The 26,401-nt window shown below is 45.7% G+C and overlaps 1 protein-coding gene and 1 long non-coding RNA gene across 5 annotated transcripts in view; one reads left to right on the forward strand and one right to left on the reverse strand.

Moving 5' to 3' along the window:
• Positions 1 to 1,870: 1,870 nt before the first annotated feature.
• Positions 1,871 to 20,113, reverse strand: LOC143435434 (uncharacterized). Of its 4 annotated transcripts, none has more exons than XR_013105741.1 (4): positions 19,825 to 20,113; positions 8,433 to 13,237; positions 7,763 to 7,998; positions 1,871 to 4,772 (listed from the first exon to the last, which is right to left on the reverse strand). It is a non-coding gene; the product is annotated as an uncharacterized LOC143435434 (long non-coding RNA). The 4 variants fall into 4 exon arrangements; XR_013105740.1 differs by having other exon boundaries at positions 1,871 to 2,691; positions 3,979 to 4,772; positions 7,763 to 13,237; XR_013105738.1 differs by having other exon boundaries at positions 7,763 to 13,237.
• Rab6b (RAB6B, member RAS oncogene family) overlaps positions 18,327 to 26,401 on the forward strand; it is a 68,768-nt gene continuing 60,693 nt past the window's right edge. The window contains exon 1 of the mRNA XM_034484029.2: positions 18,327 to 18,765. Coding sequence (XP_034339920.1) covers positions 18,696 to 18,765 — 70 coding nt within the window. The 5' untranslated portion in view covers positions 18,327 to 18,695. The remainder of the gene's footprint in view (positions 18,766 to 26,401) is intronic.

The following is a 26,401-nucleotide window of genomic DNA, read 5'->3' on the forward strand; positions in this document are numbered from 1 at the left end:
CCAAGCCATGAAGATTGGTACCAGCCCAGTTCTCTGCCCATTCAAAGCTTAGGGAATGGCCTTAGAAGCCAGTCAATCAGTCTCAGGAGGGAATTTCTATCTCAGACTATAGCCCCAGGGCCCTGAGAGGGAACTGCTGCACCCCAGAGACCAGAAGAGCCACCCTCCTTAGCAGTCCCAGCTCACTTCTGGAGTAGGCTCCCTCCCTCCTTGTTTCAGCCAAAGTTGGCTCCCACTATCAGTGTTCTCTCTCTCTCTCTCTCTCTCTCTCTCTCTCTCTCTCTCTCCCTCCCTCTCCCTCTCTCCCTCTCTCTCCCTCCCTCCCTCCCTCCCTCCCTCCCTCTCCCTCGTCCCCCTCCCTTACCCCCCCCAGTTGGGAGCTGGAGCCCCAGGGGTATTGAAAGCCAAATAGGACAGCTTATTTGAACACATCTTTTGTTCAAGCTCCTAAACTTCTCTTTGCGCTGTGGGTCTCTCAGTACAGCATTTAAAATGTACACGGCCCCTAAAACCTCTAAGAGTGACCTTAGAGGTCTCAGGTAGGGACAAGCATTAGACTGAATACTCTTAACCTTCACAAACACCAGCCTACAGAAGAGAAATGGAGGTGGGCACTGGGAGTGGAGTAGTCAAAATGACTCTCCCCTGGGCCCATACTGGGAAGAGGCAAATGGAATTCCAGAACAGCTACAGAAGTTGGGAGTGTGTTGAAAGACCAAAAAACGCCAAGCCCTTCGCGCTTCTAGTGAGATGCAATTACCACGCTCTTTAAAAACCGCTCTTTAAAGACCGGGGAGCTGGAGTGCAACTGCTCTGACTTCCTGTAGAGCATTGTCCAAGCCTTATTCTTGCAGCCTGACCCGCGCTCCCGGACACTGCAGTCGTAGTCCGCTAGGCGGCGCTGCTCACCAGGGCCGCAATGAGGCAGCGCCTCTGCAGGGATCATTGTGTGCAGTTTGCAGAGAGAGTGTTCCTGAGGCCAGGCTGCTGCTCGATGCGAAGGACACCCCTCAAATCCACAACTACCCTCTAACACTCCAGACTCCCCACCCAAGCACTCTCACCCCTGCGGGCGCTCCCAGGCCCTGCGAGCTGACATAGGCAAGGTGGTCACTGGGCTTCATCGTGGGGCCCCTCCCATCCAAGTGTTGTCCGCCTCGCCAGGATTTTACAGACTAAAGTATTCAGTGGCTGCAGGGCACTCAGTCACCTTCCACTTACATCTTCTAGGTCTCCAGTATTTACCAGTGTGTCCCTTGGGTCTCAGGAACTTGCCTCTGAAAGAAATCTCTCATAATCACAGGCACTTGCCCATCCTCAGAAAAGGTCCTGGTGCCCCTGTCACCTTCTAAGGCATTCTGAAAAGGATTGAGCTCCAGGCCTAGGAGCAGGGTAAACAGGACTAACAAAGCTCTTGCTCCTTGGAAGCAAAGGCAGAAGTAGCCAGGAAAGCACATATACTGTTGCCCCCGCCCCCCCCCCCATTGGCTGATCAATTCCTTGTGCAGCAGAGCTTGAAGGAGACTCCAGACACCTGCATCCTGATGCAGGGGAAACTGGATTCTTCACCTCCTGCCTTAAGTCTCCCTCCCTTGACTTCTGTACATTAGCATTCCAGCCTTAAGTGATTAGGCCAAAACTTTATAAACAAGATGAGAACATATTTTTAAAACACTTTCCTGGCAATGTACGACTAAACTCATTTCAGATCTGCTTATTGTTCAGTGCGTTTTGATAAACGTATATGAAAACACAGCCACCATTGCCATTTAAGTGTAGAACAGTGTAACCCTCAGAAACTATGTTGATATTGGGTTGAGTGCCTTCTATGCCCATTTTCCCACCCTGCCCCCCCACCCATCCCCCCCCCACCCCAGCAAGGAGCTTTCTCTCACTATGACTTAACCTAACTTATTCGAAAGCGTCATGCAAATGGTATCATGCAATCCATCCTGATGTTTTTGAGATCCATTGCTTGTAGCTGTGGCTGTTCATTCATTCTTTTGTATTGTTCCGTGGCGCTCTCTTGGTCGAATATGCCACGTATTCCGTATTTGTTAATTTAGATGTCCTGCCATTTTTTCATTATGATGAATAGAATTACTGTGAAGACTTATGAGTCATTTTTTGTGTGAGTTTTCATTTCTGTTGGAGACATGTCCAGAAATGGAAAAAAAAAATTGATAGCTCACAGGCTATAAGAGATTAATTCTTTCCAAAGTTGAACGGCTCAGCATCTCACTAACAAGGCAGAAGTCTCTTGAAACTTCGGTGTTTCCAAAAAGAGATCTATTGAGGTTTCCGTGGCGTGCAGTCATATCCACACATTCACAGTGTTCTGTCAACTTGTTTGGATAAATATATGTGTTCCTATGGTGTCGCACATGGGCTCATGTACTTGAATCCCCGGGCTGTGGAGAGGCTCAGTCTTGCTGGAAGAAGTGCCCCCGCCAACTAGAACGGACTCTCCCTGGGGAGAGCAAAGCACGCTTAGTATCCACTGAGCTGTTATATCATAAATGGTTTTGCAATTCCCATTTTAGACTCTTTCACTGTGGATGACCTGAGAATCCGGAAGATTCTTGGTCGTCATCCTCTTTCACCTTTTTTTCTTGCCGATCCTCAGATTACCCTGTCACTGAGTTGTCTTCAAGCTTGTCTCGATTTCTTCGGCACCCTGTAAATATACTCCTGAAACCACCCACACATATGTTCATTTTCGTTTTATGTTTCTCAGGTCTAAAAATACTGTTTCTTTTTTTTTATCACTTCCGTAATCTCTGCTGAGTCCCTGTTTACCAATTCAGATTGTATTCAAAGGCTATACGGTCTTTGAACTATTTATAATAGCTACCCTCAACTCTCTGTCTGCTCAGGTAGACATCTGGGTCATCTCATACCTTGGCTGCTTTGATTTCTGGACTTTGTCCACATTTCCCTTTTTATTTGCTAGTCTAGTTCTTTTTAATATACCCTGGACATTAGGAGTATGTAGTACATATCTACATATGTAGAGACTCCAGATCCCATTACTATCATTTTTCCCAGTGTTTGGGATTGAACATAAGGCCTTGCAGATGTGAGGCAAACAATCAGCCACTGACCATCATTCCATGTCATCCTCTGTTATCTCCTAATGAATCATGATTTATTTATACATACATATATAAATATATAATATAAAATATATACTATAAAATATGTAATATAAAATATATAATATAAAATATTATATATTATATATAATGTGAAAATATATAATATACATACTTGACTGATCACCTAGGACCATGACTCTCAACTTGAGGGTTATGACCCCTTTAGCCAACCTTGATCTCCAAAAAATTTACATTATGATTCATAACAACAGCAAAGTTACGGTTATGAAGTTGAAGTAGCAACAAAAATAATCTTATGGGGGTTGGGGATTTAGCTCAGTGGCAGAGAGCTTACCGAGCAAGCTCAATGCCCTGGGTTTGGTCCTCAGCTCTGAAAACAAACCAAAAGAAAGAAAGAAAGAAAGAAAGAAAGAAAGAAAGAAAGAAAGAAAGAAAGAAAGAAAGAAAAGAAAGAATTTTATGGTCAGAGGTCACCACAACATGAGGAACTGTATAAAAGGGTCACAGCATCAGGAAGGTTGAGAACTGCTGACCTAGGGGATGCTTATTTGATTAACATTGTCACCGAGAGAGTCAGCAAACCCTAAGATAGTTAACAGATTATCTAGCCTTCAGATCTGTCTCGTTCAGGGCCTCCTGCAGGCTTGAACGTAGGGATCTTGAGGCAGGTCTGGAGTTGGCGCCCAGATGCACCTTTAGCCTCCCGTAGCACTGGATGTAGAGGGAAAGCGCTAGTGTTTGTGCTAGCATCTTAAGGCTTTGAGGTTGTAATGAGACAAGGACTGGAGAAATAGGTGGCGTTGGGGTCACAACTGACTGCCCTTCTACCTATGGGAGGGAGCTTTCTTTGGTCTCTTACCTGCTTTGTCTTCCTTAAGAGCAGCCAAGAGACACCCAAGAAGAATATTTCAGGTTCGCATACACGATCCACCAGTGTCTGTCTGTGGCACCTAATTCTTCTACATGGATATGCAGATGGACTAGCCCAAATACCCACATTCTTCTTTTAGGATCTTATTAAAATCTTCCCTTTTGTTTTCTTTTGTTTGTCCAGCTACATGATAATCCATCAAAGGTGAGGGAGCCTCGCACAGAGCCTTGTGTCTCTTCGACGGTTTTGTAATCACAGTGTCTGAAGGACTCACACGGCTGTATCTTGACTGCTTGTCTGGGTCTACAGTTGTCTGAAGAATGGGAAGAAGGTCCTCATTCAGCTTTTTATTTGTTGGATAGAAAATCTAAGACCTCAGAAATACTTTCCTACACAGAGGAAAGTAGCACTAGCCATAAAAGGATTGGTCAGTTGAACCTATTGTTAGTTTCCATTGCTGTGATAAAACACTGGGACAAAGAGCAACCTGGGGAGGAAAGGGTTGATTTTCATCTTGAGTCTCATTGAGATTCATCACTGGAGGGAAGTCAGAGCAGGAACTGGAGGCAGAAGCTGATGCAGAGGCCATGGAGGGGTGCTGCTTACCGGCTTGCTCCCATGGCTTGCTCAGCCTGCTCTCTTATAGAACCCAGGACCACCAGCCTAGGGGCAGCCCCACCCACAATGGGCTGGGCCCTTATAATCACAGTAGTTATGATGTAGTCAATGCATAAACACACCGCATCACAGGTAAGTCTTGCAAGTGTTTTGTTGCGTGAAGACTGAAACACAGAACACAGAAATAACGATTCTAAAAGCAGACAAATTGAAAAAGAGAGAGAGAGAGAGAGAGAGAGAGAGAGAGAGAGAGAGAGAGGTTAAATTCAGAGGAAGAAACTTTAGTGGCTGGGAGGGGGGAGGAGTGTTGATTGTAGCAATGTTTAATTTCCTGAACTCATGGTGGGTACATTGTGCCGTAATTCATTCAGATGTGCATTCTTCTTGTACTTGTGTGTGCTGAACTTCCCAATACAAAACGTTACAATGCCATGCATATGCCTCAGTTGGACACTATAATAATTGCCCCATAAGGCCAGGAATTAAACAAAGAATCGTCTTTGAAGTCAAATTCATGCTTAATATTTTCTACCGGTTTATTTAATTAGGCGTATTGATGGATCTCAGATTATAGTCAGCACTTGGGGTTCTATTATATTAATAATAGGCTTCAGACTTAGGAAAGAAAGGTTTTCATGTTAAAATGTCCTGACTGGCAAGCATTCTCCGCTGTGGAATTTGTACCAATTTGTCTCTCCTATGGAGAGGCTGCTATGCCTGTGCTCCAAGGGAGTGCCTGCTCTGAACTTCATTTTCCCTAGACATGGCCTCGAGCCAAAAGTCTGATTTTTTTTTTTTCTGACTGAAATCTAAGAGAAAGGTGACATTTCTTCCTTGGTTTCTCAGTCTGCTGTCATAGGGAGAAAACAATTAAGTTGTAACACAAGGCATAACTTATAATTTATAATAACACACTAGCCTGTACTGCTCGAAACTCATTTGGAAGTGAAAACATTGCAATCATTAGATTTTTAGCCCCACACATCTTCATCTGTTTGTCTCACCTCAATGAAGCACAGTATTTACTTATTAGATGAAGGCTTAATTATTATTATTCTTATATGGCTTAATTTTATACTTGCAAAGTACTCATTCCTAAAAACGGTTTTGTTAGGGTCTAAAAAAAAAAAAAATGTCTAATCCTTTATCCATGAATTTAAAAAAAAAAAAAAAACCCTCATTTAATACTCTTACTTACATCTCTGAGCTTAAAGCCCCCAGTTTTTTTTTTTCAGCTTTCTGTGGGGTTGCCAAGATGGCTGCTCCCCCGCCCCAGCCCTGGCTGCACACATACGAGGAAGGCAGAGGAAAGAACATGTCCATCACCTCCGCTGTGAGGACTGTGAGTTAGGAAACTCCAAACCACTCTGGTGTTCATCTGAATCCAGGAATGTTACCACTTCTTTGGGCTGATAATCTGCCCGGGCTTAGTGGGTCGGGGTGGGAGTCTTGGCAGAAAGGTGTGATGGTTTGCATCTTGACAGGATCTGGCATCACCTAGGAGACAAGCCTCTGGGTACAGCTTGGCAGGATAATTTAGCCTCTGTGCCAGCAAGCAATTGTGTTGGATTAACTGGTGTGGGAAGACCTATCTAAAATGAGCAGCCTCATTCCCTGGGTCCGGTCCTGGGCACTGTAAACAGGAACAACCGAGCTGAGCACAAGCTGGACTCCTCCGGCTGCATGGGTCACAGTTCCTTAATTATCATAAAAGAGATGTCATTTTTATTTTAAAGTGAGACTGCTATAAATTCTTACCAAAAAAACCAAAAAAACAAAAACAAAAAAAAAAAAAAAACCTCTTAAGGAGAAAAGTTTACTATTACTTTGTTTTTCAGTATTGAGGTCAAACCTTGTGTCTTTACCACTGAGCCACACTGCGCCACACTCATATCCTGCCTCCTGACCCCCAAACACATGCTATTATGCTTTTTTATTCCTCGGATACTTAGTTTATAAACTCTGTGATCAATCACATCAAGACAAGAGGGAACACAACCAAGGACTCTTTGTCGGAGTGATTAGAGAACAAATTCAGATTTCTGGCATTAATATGCTGATGAACCAGAGATTTTATAAAATGTTCCCTTGTGCATAATCTTTTTCCGTAATAAATATACAAAAATAAAGCTAGCACTATAACTGTAGTTTCTACAGCCTTAAGGTGTGTGTGTGAGTGTGTGTGTGTCTGTGTGTGTATGTGGTGATGGTATTGTGGTGGTGTCAGTATTGGTAGTAGTGGTGTTAAAATGTTTACAACTGAACCCAGGGTCACACTGTATGCTAGGCAGGCACTACCACTGAGCTGTATCCCCAGCCTTAATAGCCCCAATATTAAGGACTAGATTCCTTCTAGAATTAATAACTCAGAGCATTTCTTTCTCTGTTGTAACCATCCCCAGGCCTAGACCTGGAAGCTTCTAGCGTTTCTACAACTTAATTTTCCAAGCTGACTAATTCAGTCCAGCTTCTCTTGGCTTCTCACTGAATTTCTCTGCTTGGCTAACACTTTGGCAACATGGTCTAATCTTCTGGCTCTTTCTCATGCTCTGGCTAGTTCTATCTCACCTATCTAGCTTGTTCTCTCTGCCACCTGTCTTTGTAAAAGAGTCTTACTAAAACTACCACACACAAACATCACCCACCATAAACCATAGCACCTTTCTCTCTTGCTGCCCTTAAATAGCCTCTCTTTCCTGTGCTTTTCTTGTGTGAGCTGGATGTATCCTATCTCTGACTCATTCTGTCAAATCTTTCTCTGATTCATCACTTTGTCTGCCCCTCAATTAAATGTTACTTTCAAACATGGCTGCTCCCTTCTACAAACTAACCTTCATTGTGCAGGATTAAAGGTGTGTACTAAGGTCTGTCTTCCAGCCAGATCATATAAAGCTAGAATGTCCTTGGATATGATCCCTTGCCAGAGCAGCCATGTTGTGTTGCTGGATTAAAATTCCTGTACATGTTTGTAACAACAACAACAGGCCTGATTAGTATAAATCATCTATACACTGCAAAGATTGAAGTGGAAGTTTCTGGATACATCAAGTGATGCAGACTCACATGGTGTTTTGCTGAGGCAAGACCGGTGGGAGGACACATGATATTTGGAGAGAGTATAAATATGACTCAATGACAGTGACAGTGCCCTTACCTAGCTAGCTTTGCAATGCTTCATTGGTCTTGCATCTTCGTCTTCGTTCATCTTCACTTTGTTGAGAGAGGCACAGCAGAGAACTTCTCCTGGCATCCAGGCTGGTCCTGGTCATTCTCACCCGCTGACTCATGCTGATTCTATGGAAGCCTGGCTCTTTCTGCTGGATTCATTCTTGTCACTGCTGCTGATTCACTTTTGATATCCTGACACTACGGAACTGGACTGCTGGTATCCTGACAAATGCAGACTGGAATCACCTTAGAGAACACTTCTAAACAGATCCACACCCCCTTGTCTTATTTGCCTGGGGGGGGTCAAAGTGTTTGAGAACCCTTATTAAAAGTAAGTTTTAAAAAAAAAAATCTGGGGCTGGAGAGATGGCTCAGTGGTTAAGAGCACTGACTGCTCTCCCAGAGGTCCTGAGTTCAATTCCTAGCAACCACATGGTGGCTCACAACCATCTGTAATGGAGATCTGATGCCCTCTTCTGGTGTGTCTGAAGACAACAACAGTGTACTCACGAAATAAATAAATAAATCTTTTTTTTTTTTTTTTAAATCTAAGCCTACAGTTGTGGTCTAAAGTGAAGTGTTTGAATATCAAGTTGCCAAAAGGCGTACTTCTGATGGTTAACTTAGATAGTCAGCACAATTGGATTACTAGATACCTGAAGTATTGAGACACACTTCTGGTTGTGTCTATGGGAACTTTTCTAGAGAACATTGAAGAGGGGGTGGCCAAGCCTGAATGTGGGCAGCTCACAAATCAGGGTCCTACAATGACTAAACAGAAATACAGGAGGAGGAGAAGGAAGAGAAGGAAGAAGAGGAGGAGGAGAATGAGAAAGAAGAGGAGGAGGAAGAAGAGAAGGAAGAGGGGGATGCATAGGAGGAAGAGGAGAAAGAGGAGGAAGAAGAGGAGGAATTGCAGGAGGAATTGTTGGAGGAGGGGGAGGGGGAAGAGGGGAAAGAAGAGATCAGTTGAGCACTGGCATTTTCCCTTCACTGTTTTCTGTTCACTGACAAGCTAGGAGGGGAAAATTCACAGGTGGATTCATGCTTTTCCTGTCATGGTAGACTCATACCCTCAAACCATAAACCAAAAAAAAAAAAAAAAAAAATGAATTTTCTCTCAAGTTGTTTTTCTGGTCATAGCAACAAGAAAAATAAGTAATACACTGGTTTAAAACTCATGTTGGTCTAAGTAATCACTAAACTGTGTCAACTTAGCATTAATATCCCATTAAAGGGGTAATATATTACTTTAAAATAACTCTGAACTTATCAAAGTAAGGCATTCTTCACAAATATCTCATACTTTGTAACCAATGTATGTAATAGCAATGATTATAATTAAAATGTGCATGTTGATTCATTTTCAAAAATTATTTTTGGTTTGTATTATGAAAAGCTGCAAAATAAATGTTTGTTCTTATTTTGCCAGATCATAAATAATTTTCCCTCTTTCTTTGCCATTTTCCAAAATAGATACTTCACACAAGAATGCAATACCAGGAACGAGAAAAAATCCCACTGACATTTTTAACTTTGTTGAATAGCTGGCCAACAGTTCTTTTGAACTTCTCATTAGCCTGGGTTATTAAAATTGCCAACACTTTCTGGTGTGATCAAGCCTAACTTTATTTATATCTAGCTGAGATTGTTTTGACATATATAAAATATTCAAAATATTCTTATTTCAGATTCAGTTCAGACATTTAGGCCACAAATGAACAATATTTTACAAACTAATTTGGAAATCCTCAAAGATATCATATCAAAATATCATAGGACATTATCTCTTATGCTACATGAGTTAAACTTTACACAGTACCTGTAATTTTTTTAACATTAGATCAATTATTTCTGATATTATAAAGAAGAAAATCTACTCTACAGAAAATTCATTATCAGGTGCCTTAACTGAAGATTAATTTTGTAAAGATCTTTCTTGTCTTCGTATTTTAAATATAATTTCCATAACTCAAATACAAATTTATTTTTGCCATTTCTCCATTTAAAATGTCATTTTTGGTGACGGAATCGAGTCACCTTATTTGGTCAAAATTACAACTTAAATCTTGGGAAATGTATTATATATTTAGTTCTGGTTTCAGGATGATAATTTCATTACTTCTTATTGACCTGTAATGAGATTCTTAGCAAGTTCAGCATTAGTTAAAAATGTCTACAATTCTTATCTCATTTGGTTCTGTTTGTTTGTATGATTGTAGTTTTTCAAGACAGGGATTCTCTGTGTAGCCCTGGCTGTCCTGGAACTCACTCTGTTGACCAGGCTGGCCTTGAACTCAGAGATCTGCCTGTCTCTGCCTCCTGAGTGCTGGGATTAAAGGCGTGTGCCACCAGTGCCCGGATCTCATTTGTTATTTCTCAATTTTTAGACAAGAATGTTGTTTTTGTTGTTGTATGCGGTAACAAGTTTTAGTCCCTCTTATTATAATATTTGTACATAACTTCCTCTAGTTTCTTCTTTTAGTTTGTGTGTGTGTGTGTGTGTGTGTGTGTGTGTGTGTAGAACAGAGGTCAACATTGGATGTCTTCTGTGATCGACTTCCATTCTACTTTTAAAACAGGTCTCTCACTGAACCTGAAGCTCGACAATTTGGCCAGCAATCACCAGGGATCTACTTATCTCCACCCCCTCCAAGCTGGGTTTACAGGCATTCATAGCACCATGCCCATCTTTTATGTGGGTGTTAGGATCAAACAAACCTAGGTCCTCATGCTTTTTCAGCCAGCATCTTACAGACCGAGCCATCTCCCCTGCCCTGATTTCTTTTTCTTTTGTTCTGGACATAGTACTCTTGCCCCCCTAGATTCTCATTCACACTCTTATTTTATACTTAAAGCTTTGCACACTCATTCTCTCTTTAATTAATTAACTACTGTGTATGGTCTGTGTGAGAGCATGTGTGTTGTATGCACATCTCTGCAGTTACATGTTTCTGTGTGCATCATTAGAAGCCAGAGAACTAGGTCAGGTGTCCCACTGTCACTCTCCATCTTGATCTTTTGAGGCAGGGTCTCTCACTGAACCTGGAGCCAGGCTGGCTGAAAACAAACCCTAGTGAGCCTCCTGTCTCTCCAGCACCACAGTGAAGGATTTCCAGGCTCATGTCAGCACACCTGGCTTTTTATGTGGCTTCTCAAGCTTGGCCACACAGCAAGCTTTATTAGTCATTAAGCCATTTCCACAGTCCCTAATCTGTTACTTTCTAAACTAGGAAAATAATTTCATTAGTAATTACAACTTATATGGGTCCCACTGTACCTATATTATCTGAATATAATATTACACTATTATACTGATGTATAAATATATAAATAAATTCATGCTGAGTCAATCCATTAGCACTGACTAGAAACACAAAGTGCTTATGCATAATTATAGAAAACCCAGTGGCACAAGGATACAATGTTACATAATGCGACAGTTAGAGCAAATTATAGTCCATAAAAATTATAAAGTTGTGTTTTAAGAAGAAAATATCTTATACTGTTTTGGTGTTTAAGTTGTGATGTTGATATTCCATATCGGTGTGGAAAACACACTGTTAGGAAAACAGTCCAGAAGCTTCTTCAAAATTAGCCATATGACAGAGGAATCTAACTCCTGGACACTCATACTAGTGGCCTGAAGGTATATGTTAATGCCAAGATCTGTACGTGTATATTGACGACAGTTTTATTTATAATTTCCCCAAATTGGAACAATAAACAATAGCATATGTAAATAATGAATTTCTGCCTACAATAAAAAGAAACAATTTAGTAATTCCACAAAATGGACACAGCTTAACTAATAGATCCCAAAGGCTATGTATTGAATGCTCCCATCTGTATGACATTCTGGGAAGGACAAAGCCGTAGGAGCAGAAAGCAGGTCAGTAGCTACCTGAGTCTGCAGAGAAGGGACATATTCATAGTTGTGAGCTAGAGAAGGGACTCCCAGGACTGTTCTTTGTGATACTGTAATAGTGGGTATCTAACTCAAAATCTGTAGGAATTAGTATAATAAATAGCTTTACTGTATGAAAACGTCACGTGAAACCTGGTTATCAAATGAACCCAGGGTGGGATACAGGCTGATAGGTGAACCCAGCTCTATTGTAAATTAATGGCATAACTACATCCTATTTTATTTTCCTGTTACTGTGATAAAATGCTCTGATAAAACCAACATAAGTGGTAAAGGGTTTGTATTGGCTAGTTTTTTGTCACCTTGAGCCAAGATGGGTCATGGGGAAGAGGGGTCCCAGCAAAGGAAATTCTTCCATCATGTTGACCTGTAGGCAAGTCTGTGTGGGCATTTTCTTGATTGACTGATGTGGGAAGGCCCAACCCATTGTGGGCAGTACCACCACTGGGCAGGTGGTCCTGAATTAAAAAAAAAAAAAAAAAAAAAAGGCACAGCAAAACAAAACAAAGTAGAACAACAACAAAACAATCTAGGTTCAGCAAACCATAAGGAGCTTCAGTTTGTGCCTCCATATTCATGCCCCGACTTCCCTCAATGAGAAACTGTAAACTGCAAGGTGAAATAAATCCTGTTCTCCTTAAGTTGCTTTTGGTGATGTCGTTATTACAGCAATAAAAATCTAACCAAAACGGTCTTTATTTTAGCTCACAATTCCAAGAAAAGTGTCCCAAAGGCAAAACAAACAAACAAAAAAAACCCTCACACATAGGAAGAAGCTCCACCTCGTGAAGATCCAAATTCATTGAAAGCAAGAAACCCCAACGTCAAAGAGTCTCATGCTCCTTGAACGCAACTGCCTAGAAAAATGTCTCCCCAAGGCCAGTGCACAGAAACCAATGTGACTGTGGTTCAGGAGTACCAGGATCTATCCTAAGCAAGTAGCAGAATCTGACAACATGGAGGCTGAGTTCAGCATAGAGACTCTAGATGAATAGCTGAGGCCCAGCAGTGTATAGCAAGGCTGGAGACTCTGAATAGAGGTACTAAGAGGCCATTGTATGAACCTGTGAAAGTGAAGCCCAGCTGTTATGGAGGCCCCCTGATGTCAGAGGTGTCCGAACTAAGGGACGGCTGTCAAGGAGATCTGCAGGCATAGAGTGGAGGTGGCCTAGGAGAGAATCTGTGTATTCTATAGGTGGCAGAATCCAAGGAGTGAAGCTATGGGAGCCATTTGGTGCCCAGTTGATTATGTTATAAGCCCCAGATGCTGGACAGGAAGCTGCAGGATTTGCTATTCATCCTGTTGGGTTTTAGTTTTGCTTTGGTGTGATTGTACCCTGCTATGCCCTGGTTCTTCCATTTTAAACTATATTTACTCAGTGCCATTATACGTTGGCAGTCTGTAACATTATTATCATTATTATTTTATAGGAGCTGATGGTTAAAAGACTTTGAACTTTTTATCTACTGAAATTATTAAAGACTGTGAAGACCTTTAATGTTGGAATGAGTGCATCTTTCATGGTCTTGAGCCTGTAGGGAAGAGAAATGGAAGTGCATATTAGTTATTTCCTTGTTGCAGTGATAAAACACCATAACCAGACATGACTTAGAAAAGAAAGAGCTAATTTTGGCTTTCAGTTCCAGAGGAAGAGTCCACAATGACGGAGGAGACATGGCAGCTGATGGCCTCATCTGTGGAGAAGACCACATCTTCAACCACAAGCAGAGCAGAAAAACCCAAGTAGAGATGGGACAAGGTTATAAACTCTGAAAGCCTGCGTCATCTGACATACATCCAAATAGGCCATCGTCTCCCAAACAGCTCCACTAACCAGGGACAGAGACCAACTGTGTGAGCCTGTGGGGGACAGTGCTCACTCAAACCACCACAAAGATTATAGCTTCAAAATGATGTGCTTGGCCCACTTCCCCCAAGGCTTAGGAAACATCATGGCAGAGGAAGGAGAAAGACAATAAGGTCCAGAGGCTAAAAAGTGTCTTCTGTATATGACAGCACCACAGCACTCATGAGCTCAGAGCAGCTGTGGTTGTCCACACAAGACTCACACAAGAGAAACCAACAAATAATATCAATACATCAGAAGTGCATTGTTTAAGATGATCAAGGCAAACACGAAATATCTCTCTCTCTCTCTCTCTCTCTCTCTCTCTCTCTCTCTCTCTCTCTCTCTCTCTCTCTCTCTCTCGGTTTTTTGAGACAGGGTTTCTCTGTGTAGCCCTGGCTGTCCTGGAACTCACTCTGTAGACCAGGCTGGCCTCGAACTCAGAAATCCACCTGCCTCTGCCTCCCAAGTGCTGGGATTTTTGTTTTGTTTTGTTTTGTTTTGTTTTGTTTGTTTGTTTGTTTTTCGAGACAGAGTTTCTCTGTATAGCCTTGGCTGTTCTGGAACTCACTCTGTAGACCAGGCTGGCCTGGAATTCAGAAATCCGCCTGCCTCTGCCTCCCAAGTGCTGGGACTAAAGGTGTGCACCACCACCGCCCGGCAGACACTAAATCTCTAGACAGAATGTTGGGGGACAGGGAAGAAGACATCTTATAAACTGTCAGTGTCTGGAATAGGAGACATATCACTAGACAGTTTAAAGAATTAAAAGATTAATAAGGCAACATTGCAAATAATCTCTCTCACACACGAATTGTGTTGCTTAAGTAGAAATATTCCTTTAAAGACCCTGTTGGTGATGCCTCAAGAAAACAGAACCTAATATTTACTGAAGAAACTGAGTTGATATTTTTAAATTTCCCCATAAAGAAAAACAAGAATTAATGGCTTCGTTAGTTAATTCCATCCAATTATATATTTTTTCACTAACAAATTATTTTAGTTGAACATGGTAGCTCACACTTTTAATCCCAGCACTAAGGAGGCAAAACCAGATGGAACTCTGAATCTGAGGCCTGCCTAGTCTACAGAGGACAGCCAGGGCTACTCACAAAAAAACTGTCTGGAAAAACCCAATAATAATAATAAGTTCATAAAATTTAAAAAATCATTTACGTGTGTCTGAGTGTATACCTGTGAGTGCCTATGGAGACCAGAAGAGGGAGTCAGAGGCCCCTAGAGTTGGTCATGACTGCCTGGTGTGGATGTTCAGAACGGAACTCTGCTTTTCCCAAAGCACAGGAAACACTCTTAAACATTAAGTCATCTCTCCAGACCTTCCACTCAACTTTCAAGAAACAATACCAATTTTACATAAACTCTTGCCAGAAATGGATGATGCCCTTGTACTTCTTGGTTCATTTTCTGGGGCCAGCATGACTCTGTTATCCAAACAAATGATGATATTACAAGAGAAGAAAATTGTGGGACAACATCACTCACAATCGTAAAAAAAAAAAAAAAAAAAAAAAAAAAAAAAAAAAAAAAAGTGCCAAAATTTTAGAATGTCAAGTTTTACGTATATAAAAGAATAACTTATTATAATCGAGTAAGGTTTATCCAAAGAATGCAAAGAATGCAGGCATCTGTGGGGGTGAGGGAAGAAATGAACCACTGTGGTCCACACCATGGCCTACCTCCCAGCAGTAATGGAGTAGACACCGACACAGACAGGAACTCAGAATCTCTCCATGGAGTTACCTTAATCGGGAAAGAAAACCCAGCCCCCGCCCCATGTTACATACATATAATTTCGCTCAGATTCTTGAGATGATGAATCTGAGAAAACACAATAGTTCATTGATTGAGAGTAAGGAAGGCAGGAGCCATAGGTGTGAAGAAAGCAGGAACAGGAGGGTCTCCATGGTGCTTGTCTACATACAGGCTGTGACAATGAACTTGTAAGATACTACCATGGTGGAAGTGGATGGGGGGGAGGTTAGATAAAGTTCCCATGGGTCTGACTTTTTTTTTTTTTTTTTGCAACTTCTTGTGAACCCACAATGACTTCCAAATAAAATGAAATTTGTAGTATGTTTTTTATGTAAATGGCCAAGGGCAAATAGTCAAGACCTTCTTGAAGAACATGAAGAAACATGGGTGTCATGGTAGCTGTTTTCTCTGACAGTGTAAAGATAACATACATCAGGTTCTAGCCCACGATGTATTTCCTCTATGCAGAGCTCTGAAACCTTTTCGAAGGTGCACCAGGAGACAGGTAGAGAACATTCCTATCTGCACCATTTGCAAAGCAGAAAGAAGGCTGGGTGCTTTTTCCCAAGGTTAATTTCCTGACTCTGCTAAGGTACTGTGGTTATGTAAGATGTTATCGTGGGGCTGTTGGATGAAGAGACACAGAAACTTCCTGTACTATTTTTTGAAACCTCTATGTAGTCTAAAACTATTTCAAGCTTTAAAAACTGGACACATTTTTACTGAAAATGGTTTCAAAATTGGGGCAGACAGTGGAATACTAAGCAGACACGGGAACCAAAGACTGCTCTGTGAGTCAACAGGAATCTTGGGAGTGCAGAAAGAAGGAAAGCGCAAGTCAGGAGACAGAGTTTGAAATATGAATTCAAAAGACTCAAGAGAAATGGAAGTGTTGAAAGGTACATCTAAACAGGCTACAACTCAAAGAAAAGCCAGAGTTTGGGTTTTCTGCCTTGGGAAAGGAGGAAAGGGGGGAGGAGAATAAAAGAAATATTAGAAAGTAGGTGTGTGTTCACTGTGATGCGATGTCTTTCCATGTTCCTCATCCAGAGAATGCACTCATCAGATAGGGCAGAAAGATGTTATGCTGAAGAAACTCTTTCTAGTGGGGCTACCAAATCCAGGCTTCTGATGGCTCTTTTGTCTATCACACGAGAACTGCCTGATATCGCAGGACAGAATACGGATAATCCCTTCCCCTAAGAGACAGAGGAATAGCAAGGGTAGGAGAGAGGCTTGGAAAAGAGCAGATGCATTCTGAGGTTAGGATTCACACAGCATGAAGACCACACTGTGTAGTTCTGCCCAGACTGCAGGAGCCAACCGAAGACTGAACCAGTACCAATGAGGAGATGCCCGGTGCAGGGTGTGATCCCTTTGGATGCCTTGACCTCCACTGACATTTTACTCACAAGCAGGAATGGGTGTAGCTTAGACTCAAGTAGTTTCTTCATTGTGGGTGTGGCCAACCTCTAGCTATTGAGACACAACACTGCAATCTACAAACTTCATACTGTGGAACCAGGCAATGGAACCAACAATAACAAACAAAAACTTGCAAAAAAAAAAAAAATAAAATAAAACCCATCCAGTATCTCAATGTTCTACAAAAGATTACAATACTGTGTTGGGTTGAGTTCATAGCTGTCCTGGAAGGCATGTGGCCTGTGGATCGTGGGTTGGACACACCTGCCAGAACTTTCTTCAGCCAATGCTTGATCATGAGGCAGCAGCAAACTCAGGGCAAAAGTGGGGTGGAGTCTGAGAGTTATCCTTAGTCTGGTACCAAACACAGCATGCTTTTATCTCAGAGGGATGACCTTCGACTCCAAGAACTCCAAGCCGAAGAGGACCACAAGAATAGAACAATTACTCTGATTTGAGAGTAGTTTTGGACATTAATTCAAGCATTCGGCAACTATTTCCCAAGCTCTAGGTGAAGTGGAACCTCAGCTGCTGCTTCCATGGAGTTTTCTGCGAGGGTTTAACGGGCGGTGGGAGACTCTAGTGGATACATTCTGTGTAAATTCACAAATTCCCCTGGGAAATCTGTAGGCATAGAGGTGCATTTCACTCCTGGCTCTCTTTGTGTACACATTCCAAACGTTCCCTAACATTCCCTGAATGGCCAGAGAAGGTCAAGACCAGCCACAAGTGGCAGGAGAGGAAGATGGGAGGGGCTTTGTAAAGCCTCAGTTAACTGGATGCTTTAGATTACTGTTTGGGGAGTGCATTTAACCCTAGTCTGGCGTCTACTCTTTGCTCTCACTCCATTGTGTGTGCCCTGCAAGCACAGAGGTCACCCTCTTAGCTCATTACCCAAATAAACCTAACTAGCAGGGCACAGGAGTATGGTTGGGCTGGTGGCCTCAGGGTCAAAAGAGGCAGGGCACTGTCTTTGGGTTAGTGGAGCTGGCTTCCACCAGGCCTTCTCTCCCACGGAGCAGTATTCAACCCCTAGTAATCACATCCTGTAAGGGCGCCTTCTCTCCCACTGGCCAGCTCTGCAAGAGACAACCACAGACCCCTCCCCTTGAAGAGTCTGAGCCTAGATAGGAGGGTAAACTAGAGGCCACCAGGGGCCACAGAGGAGCCATACCCCGCGACTGCGCCAGGTATCTGCACATCTTCCTACTCACCACCACACCACACACTGGTCCTTTCCTACCTTCCCGCCCTGTCCGACCATCTGGGTCTGAGACTGAGGAAGGAACCCGCATCTAGGTGTCAACGACCAGAAGCAAATGTCCCCCTGACCCTGCGTCGTGTCTTTTTTTTTTTTTCTAGGTGGGTGGTGGGAAGACAGAAGGAGTGGGACAGAGCAAGCCGCACCAAAGGGGGCACCTCTCGTAGGCGCAAGGGGAGGTGGCTCTCCCGGGCGGGCTGCCGGGGGTGGGGGCTGGATGGCGCACGCCCCCTAAGCCCCGCAAACCCACGGGCCCCGCATGACATCAGAGGCTGGGGAGAGCGCAGAGCGCAGGCGCGGGCGGAGAAGGCGGGCGGGAGGGGGCGCGTGGCGCTGCTCGGAGAGCGCTCCTCCGCCCAGCTCGGTCCCTGCGCCCCGCTCCGCCCGTGCCTCGCTGCCCGCGCCGAGCTTCGGGCGTCCACAGCGCGCCTGTCGCCCGTGCAGCCAGCGCCACCCAGGGCTGCGCCGCGCACCCGCCTCCTCCCTTTCCGCCGTCGCCGCCGTCGGACACGCAGCCGCAGGCCGGGGCCCGGCCGCAGCTGGGGAGTCAGGGGCGCGCGCAGTCAGCCCTTCCCCCTCCGGCTCCCGCACCGCTCGCCGCCTCCCCTCGCCCTCCTCCTCTCCCCTCCCTGCTCCTTCGCCGCTTCCTCCTCCTCCTCCTCGCCCGGCCCCAGCTGCCAGCACCATGTCCGCAGGGGGAGATTTTGGGAACCCGCTGCGAAAATTCAAGTTGGTGTTCCTAGGGGAGCAGAGCGGTGAGTTCTCGGCTTATTCTCTCGGCTCAGAGCCGAGTCTTTTTCCCCACGCCGCCCATTCAGCCACCCCACTAGGGACCCTCCCAGCCCCGGCTCGCCAAGGCCCTTCCACGCCCCGGCGTAGGAGAGGGATGCAGATGGGGAGATGGGGCTGGCTCGGGCGGGGCCGGGCTGGGGAGGACCAAGGGGGAAAGGAAGAAGGCAGCTCTGGAGTCAGGGGATGAGGATGAGTGTGGGATCTGGGTACGGGTACCCGGTGCAGGTGCGTCCGGGAGGACCGAGGGCGGCGGCTGGCTCGCCGGTTCTAGGCGCCGGGCTCGCGGGCTCGCTGACTAGCTCGCACTGCGGCACAGGCTGCAGAGCACTGTGCAGGTGTCTGGGTGCCGGCGAGGGTGTGGGCGAAGGGACAGGAGCCTCTCTTGGAAGAACGAGGTGGGGCTGGGAGCTGGTTGCCCCCTCCCCAAGGTTGCGCCCGAGGGGCTCCCTGCGGACCTTGCCTGGAACCTAGGGAAATGACACGTCCAGCCCTGGAGCAAATTGCTGCTGGGAAATGGGGGACACGACTCCTGTCCCTTTTCGAAAAGAGTGGGTACAAGTGGTAAGGGAACAGGGCACTCAGCTTCTCTGGCTTACATCCGACTGGGCAGAAGGTTCTAGACTCACTGCCCTTCACTGATGCATTAGCCTCTTTGGGGCTCAAGGGTGTGGATCGTGAGAGTGAAGATTCTCCCTATAGCAGGTGACTTGGGGGATGGTACAGAGGCATCTCATATCTATGAGCTTGGCACTGGGCAGAGAAAGGCCTAGGCGACACGCCCTGCCTGGCTTCCCTGCCCCCTCTAGAGAGCATCAGTGGAGCCGGTGGATTCTCCCACCCCCATCTCCCAGCTCACCGCCCTTCTTGGGGGAGGGGAGGTCACCGTGGCAGCCAGCCAGAGCCTAAGAAGGGGGAGAGTAAGGGTTTCTTTGCTGCCCAGGAGTCTCCCTCCCCACGTATCTGAAACCCAGGTTGGTCCAAGGTGGGAAGCCCAGATTGAAGAGCAGCGACCCCTCTGATACCTGTAGGAAGGAGTGGCTCCATGAGAGCCTCGGTCCAGGAGTCCCATAACCAGGGGCTTACAGAGACAAGCTGGGCTTCTGAGCATTTCTCCTGGAGGAGAGGGGGATCCCTAGGGGGCGGGAACCTTAGCGCTAGCTCTGTAAACCAGTTGTTAGCTGCTTTAGAGGCCAGGAGGAGGAAGACTGTGGGAGGATCTGGTGGGCCCAGGCACAGTGCAGCTATGACGTGTGCGTGTGGGCTGTGGAGGTCACATGGCCACCTCCTGTCTGCTGATGCTCCGTACCTGAGATGGAGGGTTGGGATCTGGGCGGAAGAAGTGGTTGCCTGTCCTGGAGAGCTGGGTTTGGGACATTTCATATCATACCCAGCTCAGCTAGGTAGCCAGCTGGATCTGATTTCCTGTGCTTTGTAGATCCCAGTGTCACAAAGGACACCTCTGTTCCCTGCTGTGTGGATTTGGGAGCACCTCAGCCCTAGGAGGGAACCTCCAGGTGCACAGAAGCCTTGGGGTGGAAGCCTCAACTGTGTTGTCCTTTGCCTAATACGAGGCCTCCAGGACACTCAGTTTATGTCTCTGAGTAATGGGTGGCTAGAAGCAGCCCTTATACCTCAGGTTTCCCCCGGTGCCTGGATATGCTGGAATTCAAAGAATATTTGTTTATTCTAAATCTAAACACAGTTCCATAAAGAACCATATGTGCTGAGTTTGAATGAAAACTCTGGGCTCCCTTAGAAACTGTGCTGATGGGTGAAAACACCCCCCCCCACACACACACACACAGAGTTCTGCCAACCCCTCCAGGTCTGGAGTCACAGAAATGAGAGACAACCTTTCCTCACATGCTCATGTGGAGAGGGATTGGGGAGGTCTTGCCCAGACCCCACTGTGAGTTGTGCACACTCTGAGAGCAGGAACCCCCACTTCCCTTTTCCCGTCTACCATTTTTAACTAGTGTGTCATTGGGAAATAAGATGACCTTCAATGTAAGAAGCCAAGTCCTGAACCTCTTTGAGAGGATACAGAGAGGCTCGGGAACAGTGGTCGTGGCCTGGTGGGAATGCTCTGCTAGTTGGTTAGGGGAAGGGTCCATGGGCCCTTGGAACACAATCCATCGGTGAGATTGCCTGCCAGCCATGTTGGTCCCTTCCGGCAGACAGCCCGAAGCCCTTGAACACGTTCTTCCACTTCAATGTGTTATTAGTGAGTTGTTTACCTCAGGTTTACAAAGCTTCTGGTGTCTGTGAGTTGCAGAGGTTATGTGTATCCCAGAGTCTGGTGGGCTGTGGCTATAACGCCTTCCATCTTACCTCCCCACAGTTTTGCATGCCAGCATCCTCTGCAGCCTGTGCTGTAGAGGGAGGCTCCTGGTGTCTGGTCCAAACCCTACCTTAGCTCTCCTTTCTTATGTGATCTCAGAGACTCCTCGCCTTCCATATGGGGACACTTGAGCCAACTGAAATCTGAGGCATAAGCTCCCCTGTAGGAGCCGGCTGATGGTGATGAGGGAGGGAGGAGGTAAAAGAGGTTGGAAAGACACAGCCTTCTTCTGATCTGTATTCCTGGCATTGTGGTAACATCCCTCTAGGCTTGTGGGAACAGAGAGCTGGGTTCCAAAGAGGGGTGTCAGGCTTGGAGGGTAAGGAAGCAGATACCCTGGAGCAGATAATCAATTATAAGTAGGCCTTCAAAGGTACCAGGGAACTGGTTCAAATGGGCAGCTTTTGAGTGCCCGCTCTCTGGAACACACCTCCAGCCTGGAGGAGAGTGTGTCAGCAGAGTGAATGGTGTGTCATCTGGTCTATGGACTGTAGTCTGACTGGCAGTGCCCACCGGCCATGGGGTGGGATCCTGGGCAGGTGCTGTGGACTTAGGGTGAGGTGTTTGCTTGCATCAGGAAGGCCATGCAGTACCGCTGGTGCTCAGGTAGCTGTGTGGGTCTTCCTGATTAACCCTCACACCGATGGCAGTGCTGGGGAACACAAGAGGGTGGTGCATGCCAGACTGGTGTGGGACACTCCATAGCATCTGAAAAAGATAGACAGGTGTCTGAGGGAGAGAGGGCCTGCACAGTGTCTGTCTTTCTCCCAAGTTAGCAGAGCCTCCGAGGGGATCTGGACTTCACCAGACACATCCTGGTGTGTGTGATGAGGAAGGAGGGAAGGAAGAATGGACAGACACAAGGGCCTGTCTGCTTTCCAGGGCTGAGGCAGTAGGCCATCCACCTCTGTAGGCCTGAGTACAAGGAGTAGGGGTAAATTTCAGAGAATCTCCTCTCTCCTTGGTCCAGCTCTACGAAACGTATAGGTGGAGGCACACCTGTCAGGAGTGACTCTAAGGCAGTGGTTCTCAACCTTCCTAATGCTACTACAACCCTCTAATGCAGTTCCTCATGTCGTGGTGACCCCCCAACCATAAAAGCATTTTGTTGTTGCTTCATAACTGTGATTTTGCTACTTTTATAAAAAGCAACATAAATATCTGATATACAGGATTTCTAATGTATGATCCCAAGGGGGCAATGACCACAGGTTGAGAACGGATGCTCTAAGAGATGGCTGGCACCCAGTAGAGACTGTCCTCCATTTCCTCTTCAATTAAGGGTTAAGGGACAACTGACCACAGGCTGAGCCCTGTTCCCTGCAACCACACCATGCACCAGGACACAGCCCGTACTAGCTTCCAGAAGCTTTTCTCCTTTCAACTTCCAGGCTTGTCAAATGAACACGGCTTTAATTCTTTTAATGAGCGTTTAAAAAAAAAAGCGTGGTCATGTGGAGTCCCATGACCCCTCTTCCGTCTCAGTTAACTAAGGATTTTAATTTAAGGATCTTAGGGTGAGTTTTAAGCACCCTAAGTGGGTGACCAAAGCACGTTGGGAGGATTGTGTCTGAGTCATCTCCTGCTCCCTGCTCCCATCTGTGGGCTGTGCGTGTTCACCAGAGATCTTGATTTGAAAAATGATGACATCTTTGATGTGTGAGATTCGCTGATGGCCTGTCAGCAGATTAACAGTGAAGGGAGAGGAGTCAAGGCAGCTTTGTGCAGTGTTCATCCTGGCACCTGGCATTTTCTCAGGCCAGATTCTTCTTACCAGGGAGTTGGCAGTTTTTTTTTTTTTTTTTCCTAGAGAATTGCATCATATGCCATGGTCATGCCCAAAAACTTGAGATTCTCAATGGACTCCCCAACTCCCTTTACATTCTGAAGAAATATGGGGGTGAAGTGGGGGCTCCTGTACTAGCAGAGGTGGGACAGGACATGGCGGATCTCTTGGAGACCTGGACTCAATCACCGCACTGTTCTGTGCCTCAGTTGCTCATCTCGCTCTTCCCCCTCTCCTAATCTTTCTCCCTGCCCCCTCTTTTGGATGCTAGTGCAAGAGAGAGAACCTTGGACATTGGGTACAGATCTAGAACCCTTGATTTTGTTTGTTTGTTTACCGGAGTCTGTAGATAGGCAGTCACATAGACAGTAAGATGAGTGTCTCAGTATACTTTCTGTTACTCTGATGAAACACCCGAGTCAGGCCAGCTTTGTAAGGAGAACAGGTTTATGGAGCTCACATTCTGGAGGGTCAAGGACAGGGTGCTGGCATTGGCTCAGTTCTGGTGAGGCTCTCATAACAGATGACATCATAGTGGGGAGTGATTCTGAGGGCATGAGGTCATGTTACCACAGGAAGTTAGGTAACTTCACAATCCTTTCCCATCACCAGCTCCAATGGATCAAAACCCCCTCTTAGTAGGTTTGCAGTCTTATTGTTTGGTGAGGGGTTAGGTGAAAGGTCAGGGGATAGGAAGATGGATAAAGGTCTTAAACAGACCTCACTGGCTTTGAACTCCCAGTGTAACTGAGGATAAGCATCAACCCTCCTCCTCCACATCCTGAGTGCCAGGGATTGGATCTAGGGCCTCATGCTTGCCAGAATAAGCACTAAATCCCCTGGTCCCTCCTCTTAATGGACCCACTGCCACATGAGGGCCAAGCCACACCCAGACCAGAGACTTGAAGTATACAACATAAGAGAAAAATAGAATTGTTAGTGCTAGTGATAAATGCAAGAGGACATAGAGAGGAAGAAAAAAAAAACCCTAAATGCCCTAGTTGTGCCCTGGAGTATTCACCAGTGTTTAAATAATATGATTGCCGTTACTTGTAATCCCCAAAATGGTCATAAATCATTTGAAAACAGAGCAAAATAACTTCCTGTCCTTCTCTTCAACACCACACCCCTAAAATCATCCTGTGTTGCCCTGACATTGTAGACGGTCCTTGACAGACCTGAGAGAAGTAGTGTACGTTGCCTCCACCTGGCTCTCCCCACCCAACTTCCACACCACGAAACGTCACTGTTTCACTGTTGCTTGACACAACAGGGCTGCTTGGTCTCAATATAAAGAAGTGGCCGGGCAGAACTCTCTAGGGAGCTGAAAGATTAGGTAAAACCGCAAAATCCATAAACATAAACAGGACTGAAGTTCTGTTCTGGACATTTTCTGTCTGTCAGACTGTCTGTCTGTCTGTGGTCCTTTGTTGTTTCTCACTGTGCAGAAGAGAAGATGGAGGAACCCTTGGTGGAGGTTGCCAGGGAGAAGGACCAGACACGCCCTGAGATGGGCAGCTCTTTTGTTCCAGTCAGAAAGACAGGCTGCTGGGAAACGGGGCTCCAGGCAGGGCCTGGGGACTTGAAGTCCCAAGGGGACTGGGAATGGCAGGCGCTTGCTTTGTTTCTAGAACCAGGGAAGGGGCTGATGTTGGCTCACTTCTCAGGGCGCCTGAGAAGGTCTGTTTTCTATGTGTCTGGGCTTCAAAAGTCAAATTTTCTTCATTATTTCTATTAACTTTTGCTTGAGACTTAAGAGCGATCATTTTAAAGAGTAAAATTTCTGTTGCCATGAATACTTTTGATCATTTTAATAAAGTAGTTTATTTTTAGAAGAAAAACATATTTATCCTGTTCTCTTGGTAACAAGACCAGTGGGAGCCCAGGTAACTGGGGCTACGTACCTTGGCCTAGCACCGTATCCAGGGAGTGATGTACTCAAGGGACAGGCCTGGGTCCTGAAGAATACAGGTGACGGTGTGGCCCTGAAGGCAGAATTGATTCTTTTATGTGGTCTCCGAGAAATATGAGAAATACGCAGAAAGCCTGGTGGCCCGTGTCCTTCCTCTGTGAACCTCAGGTCTGTCTGCCCCAGGCTCTCCAGGAGCACTTTGTACCTTCCTGGTCATCCTGTGATAAACAGGCACTGATTGTTATTTCATAGCTCATGAAGCTGAGGCTTGGAGGGAGCTGGTCCTGCCTACCATTAGAGTTAGACTTTGGAGTGCCAGGGCGTGGGGGTGGGGGACAGCTGAGTCAGGAGAGTGCCTGCCTTGCAAACATGAATAGCTAGCCGACTTTGCTCCACAAAAATCACATAAAAGTAGATTGTGGTGGCAGATGCTTTTAATCCTGGCACTGAGGAGGCAGAGCCAGGTGTATCCACCCGGCCAACCTGATCTACGAGGTAAGCTCCAGGCCTCCAGGCCAGTGAGAGACCCTGTCTCAAAAAAAAAAGGCAGATGATGAGGAATGACACCCAAGATTGTCTCCCCTGCCCCTACTGCCTTTCTTATACACACACACACACACACACACACACACACACACACACACACACCAATACACACACAGACTTGTAAGCATTTGGACCTTTGGTTCAGGTCATTGTCAAAGTCAGGACCAGGAGCAGGGTCAAAAGAATACTGAGGTCTTATAAGCACAGGCTCTGCTGTAAATGACTCAGAGAACATCTGTGCCAAACACTTTGCTAAAGAGGAACCAGGGGCTGGAGAGATGGCTCAGCAGTTAAGAGCACTGACTGCTCTTCCAGAGGTTCTGAGTTCAATTCCCAGCAACCACATGGTGGCTTAACAACCATGTATAATAGGATCCGATGCCCTCTTCTGGTGTGCCTGAAGACAGCTTCGATGTACTCATATAAATAAAATTTTAAAAAGGAGGAACCAGTAGATCCTCCTGTAGAGCAGACCATAAAGGGTGCTGGAGCCAGGCCTTTGGGAAGGAGGCAGGCAGAGTCTCCACAAAGGAGACTGGCGGCCCTGGCATTGTAAGGCAGGCAGTGTGTTGCTCCACACAGCCTTGCTGACTTTGAATGGTTTGGAGGGAATCAATAGAGAATCAGCCTTCAGCCTACTTCTGTTGGGGACATGCTGCTGGGAACTGGTCACCAACAAGGGAAAAACCAGTCAAACCAGTGTCAGTTTGTCAAGCCACTTGCTGTGAACTGACCCCTGCTTGCCTTTCTCCTGCTCACGGGGCTGCAGTGTACTAGAAACACAGATGTTTTTTGTCACCTGTAAGATGAGTCCCCGCTCCACTCTGGCTCCCAAGGCTCCTGGGTAGGGTGGCTTCTTGGGCCTGTGGAGCTTCTGCTCTGCTTCTGCAATTCAGTGCCGGCATTAAGCAAGATGTCAGGTCTATAATGACACTTCATCCTGGAGATGAGCATGCTACTGACGCAAGGTGCTGCAGAGAGGCTCTCCCAATGCGTGTTTTGGTCCATCCTGTA

Source organism: Arvicanthis niloticus, chromosome 21, assembly GCF_011762505.2.
Source record: "Arvicanthis niloticus isolate mArvNil1 chromosome 21, mArvNil1.pat.X, whole genome shotgun sequence".
In the NCBI taxonomy this organism is placed as follows: domain Eukaryota; kingdom Metazoa; phylum Chordata; class Mammalia; order Rodentia; family Muridae; genus Arvicanthis; species Arvicanthis niloticus.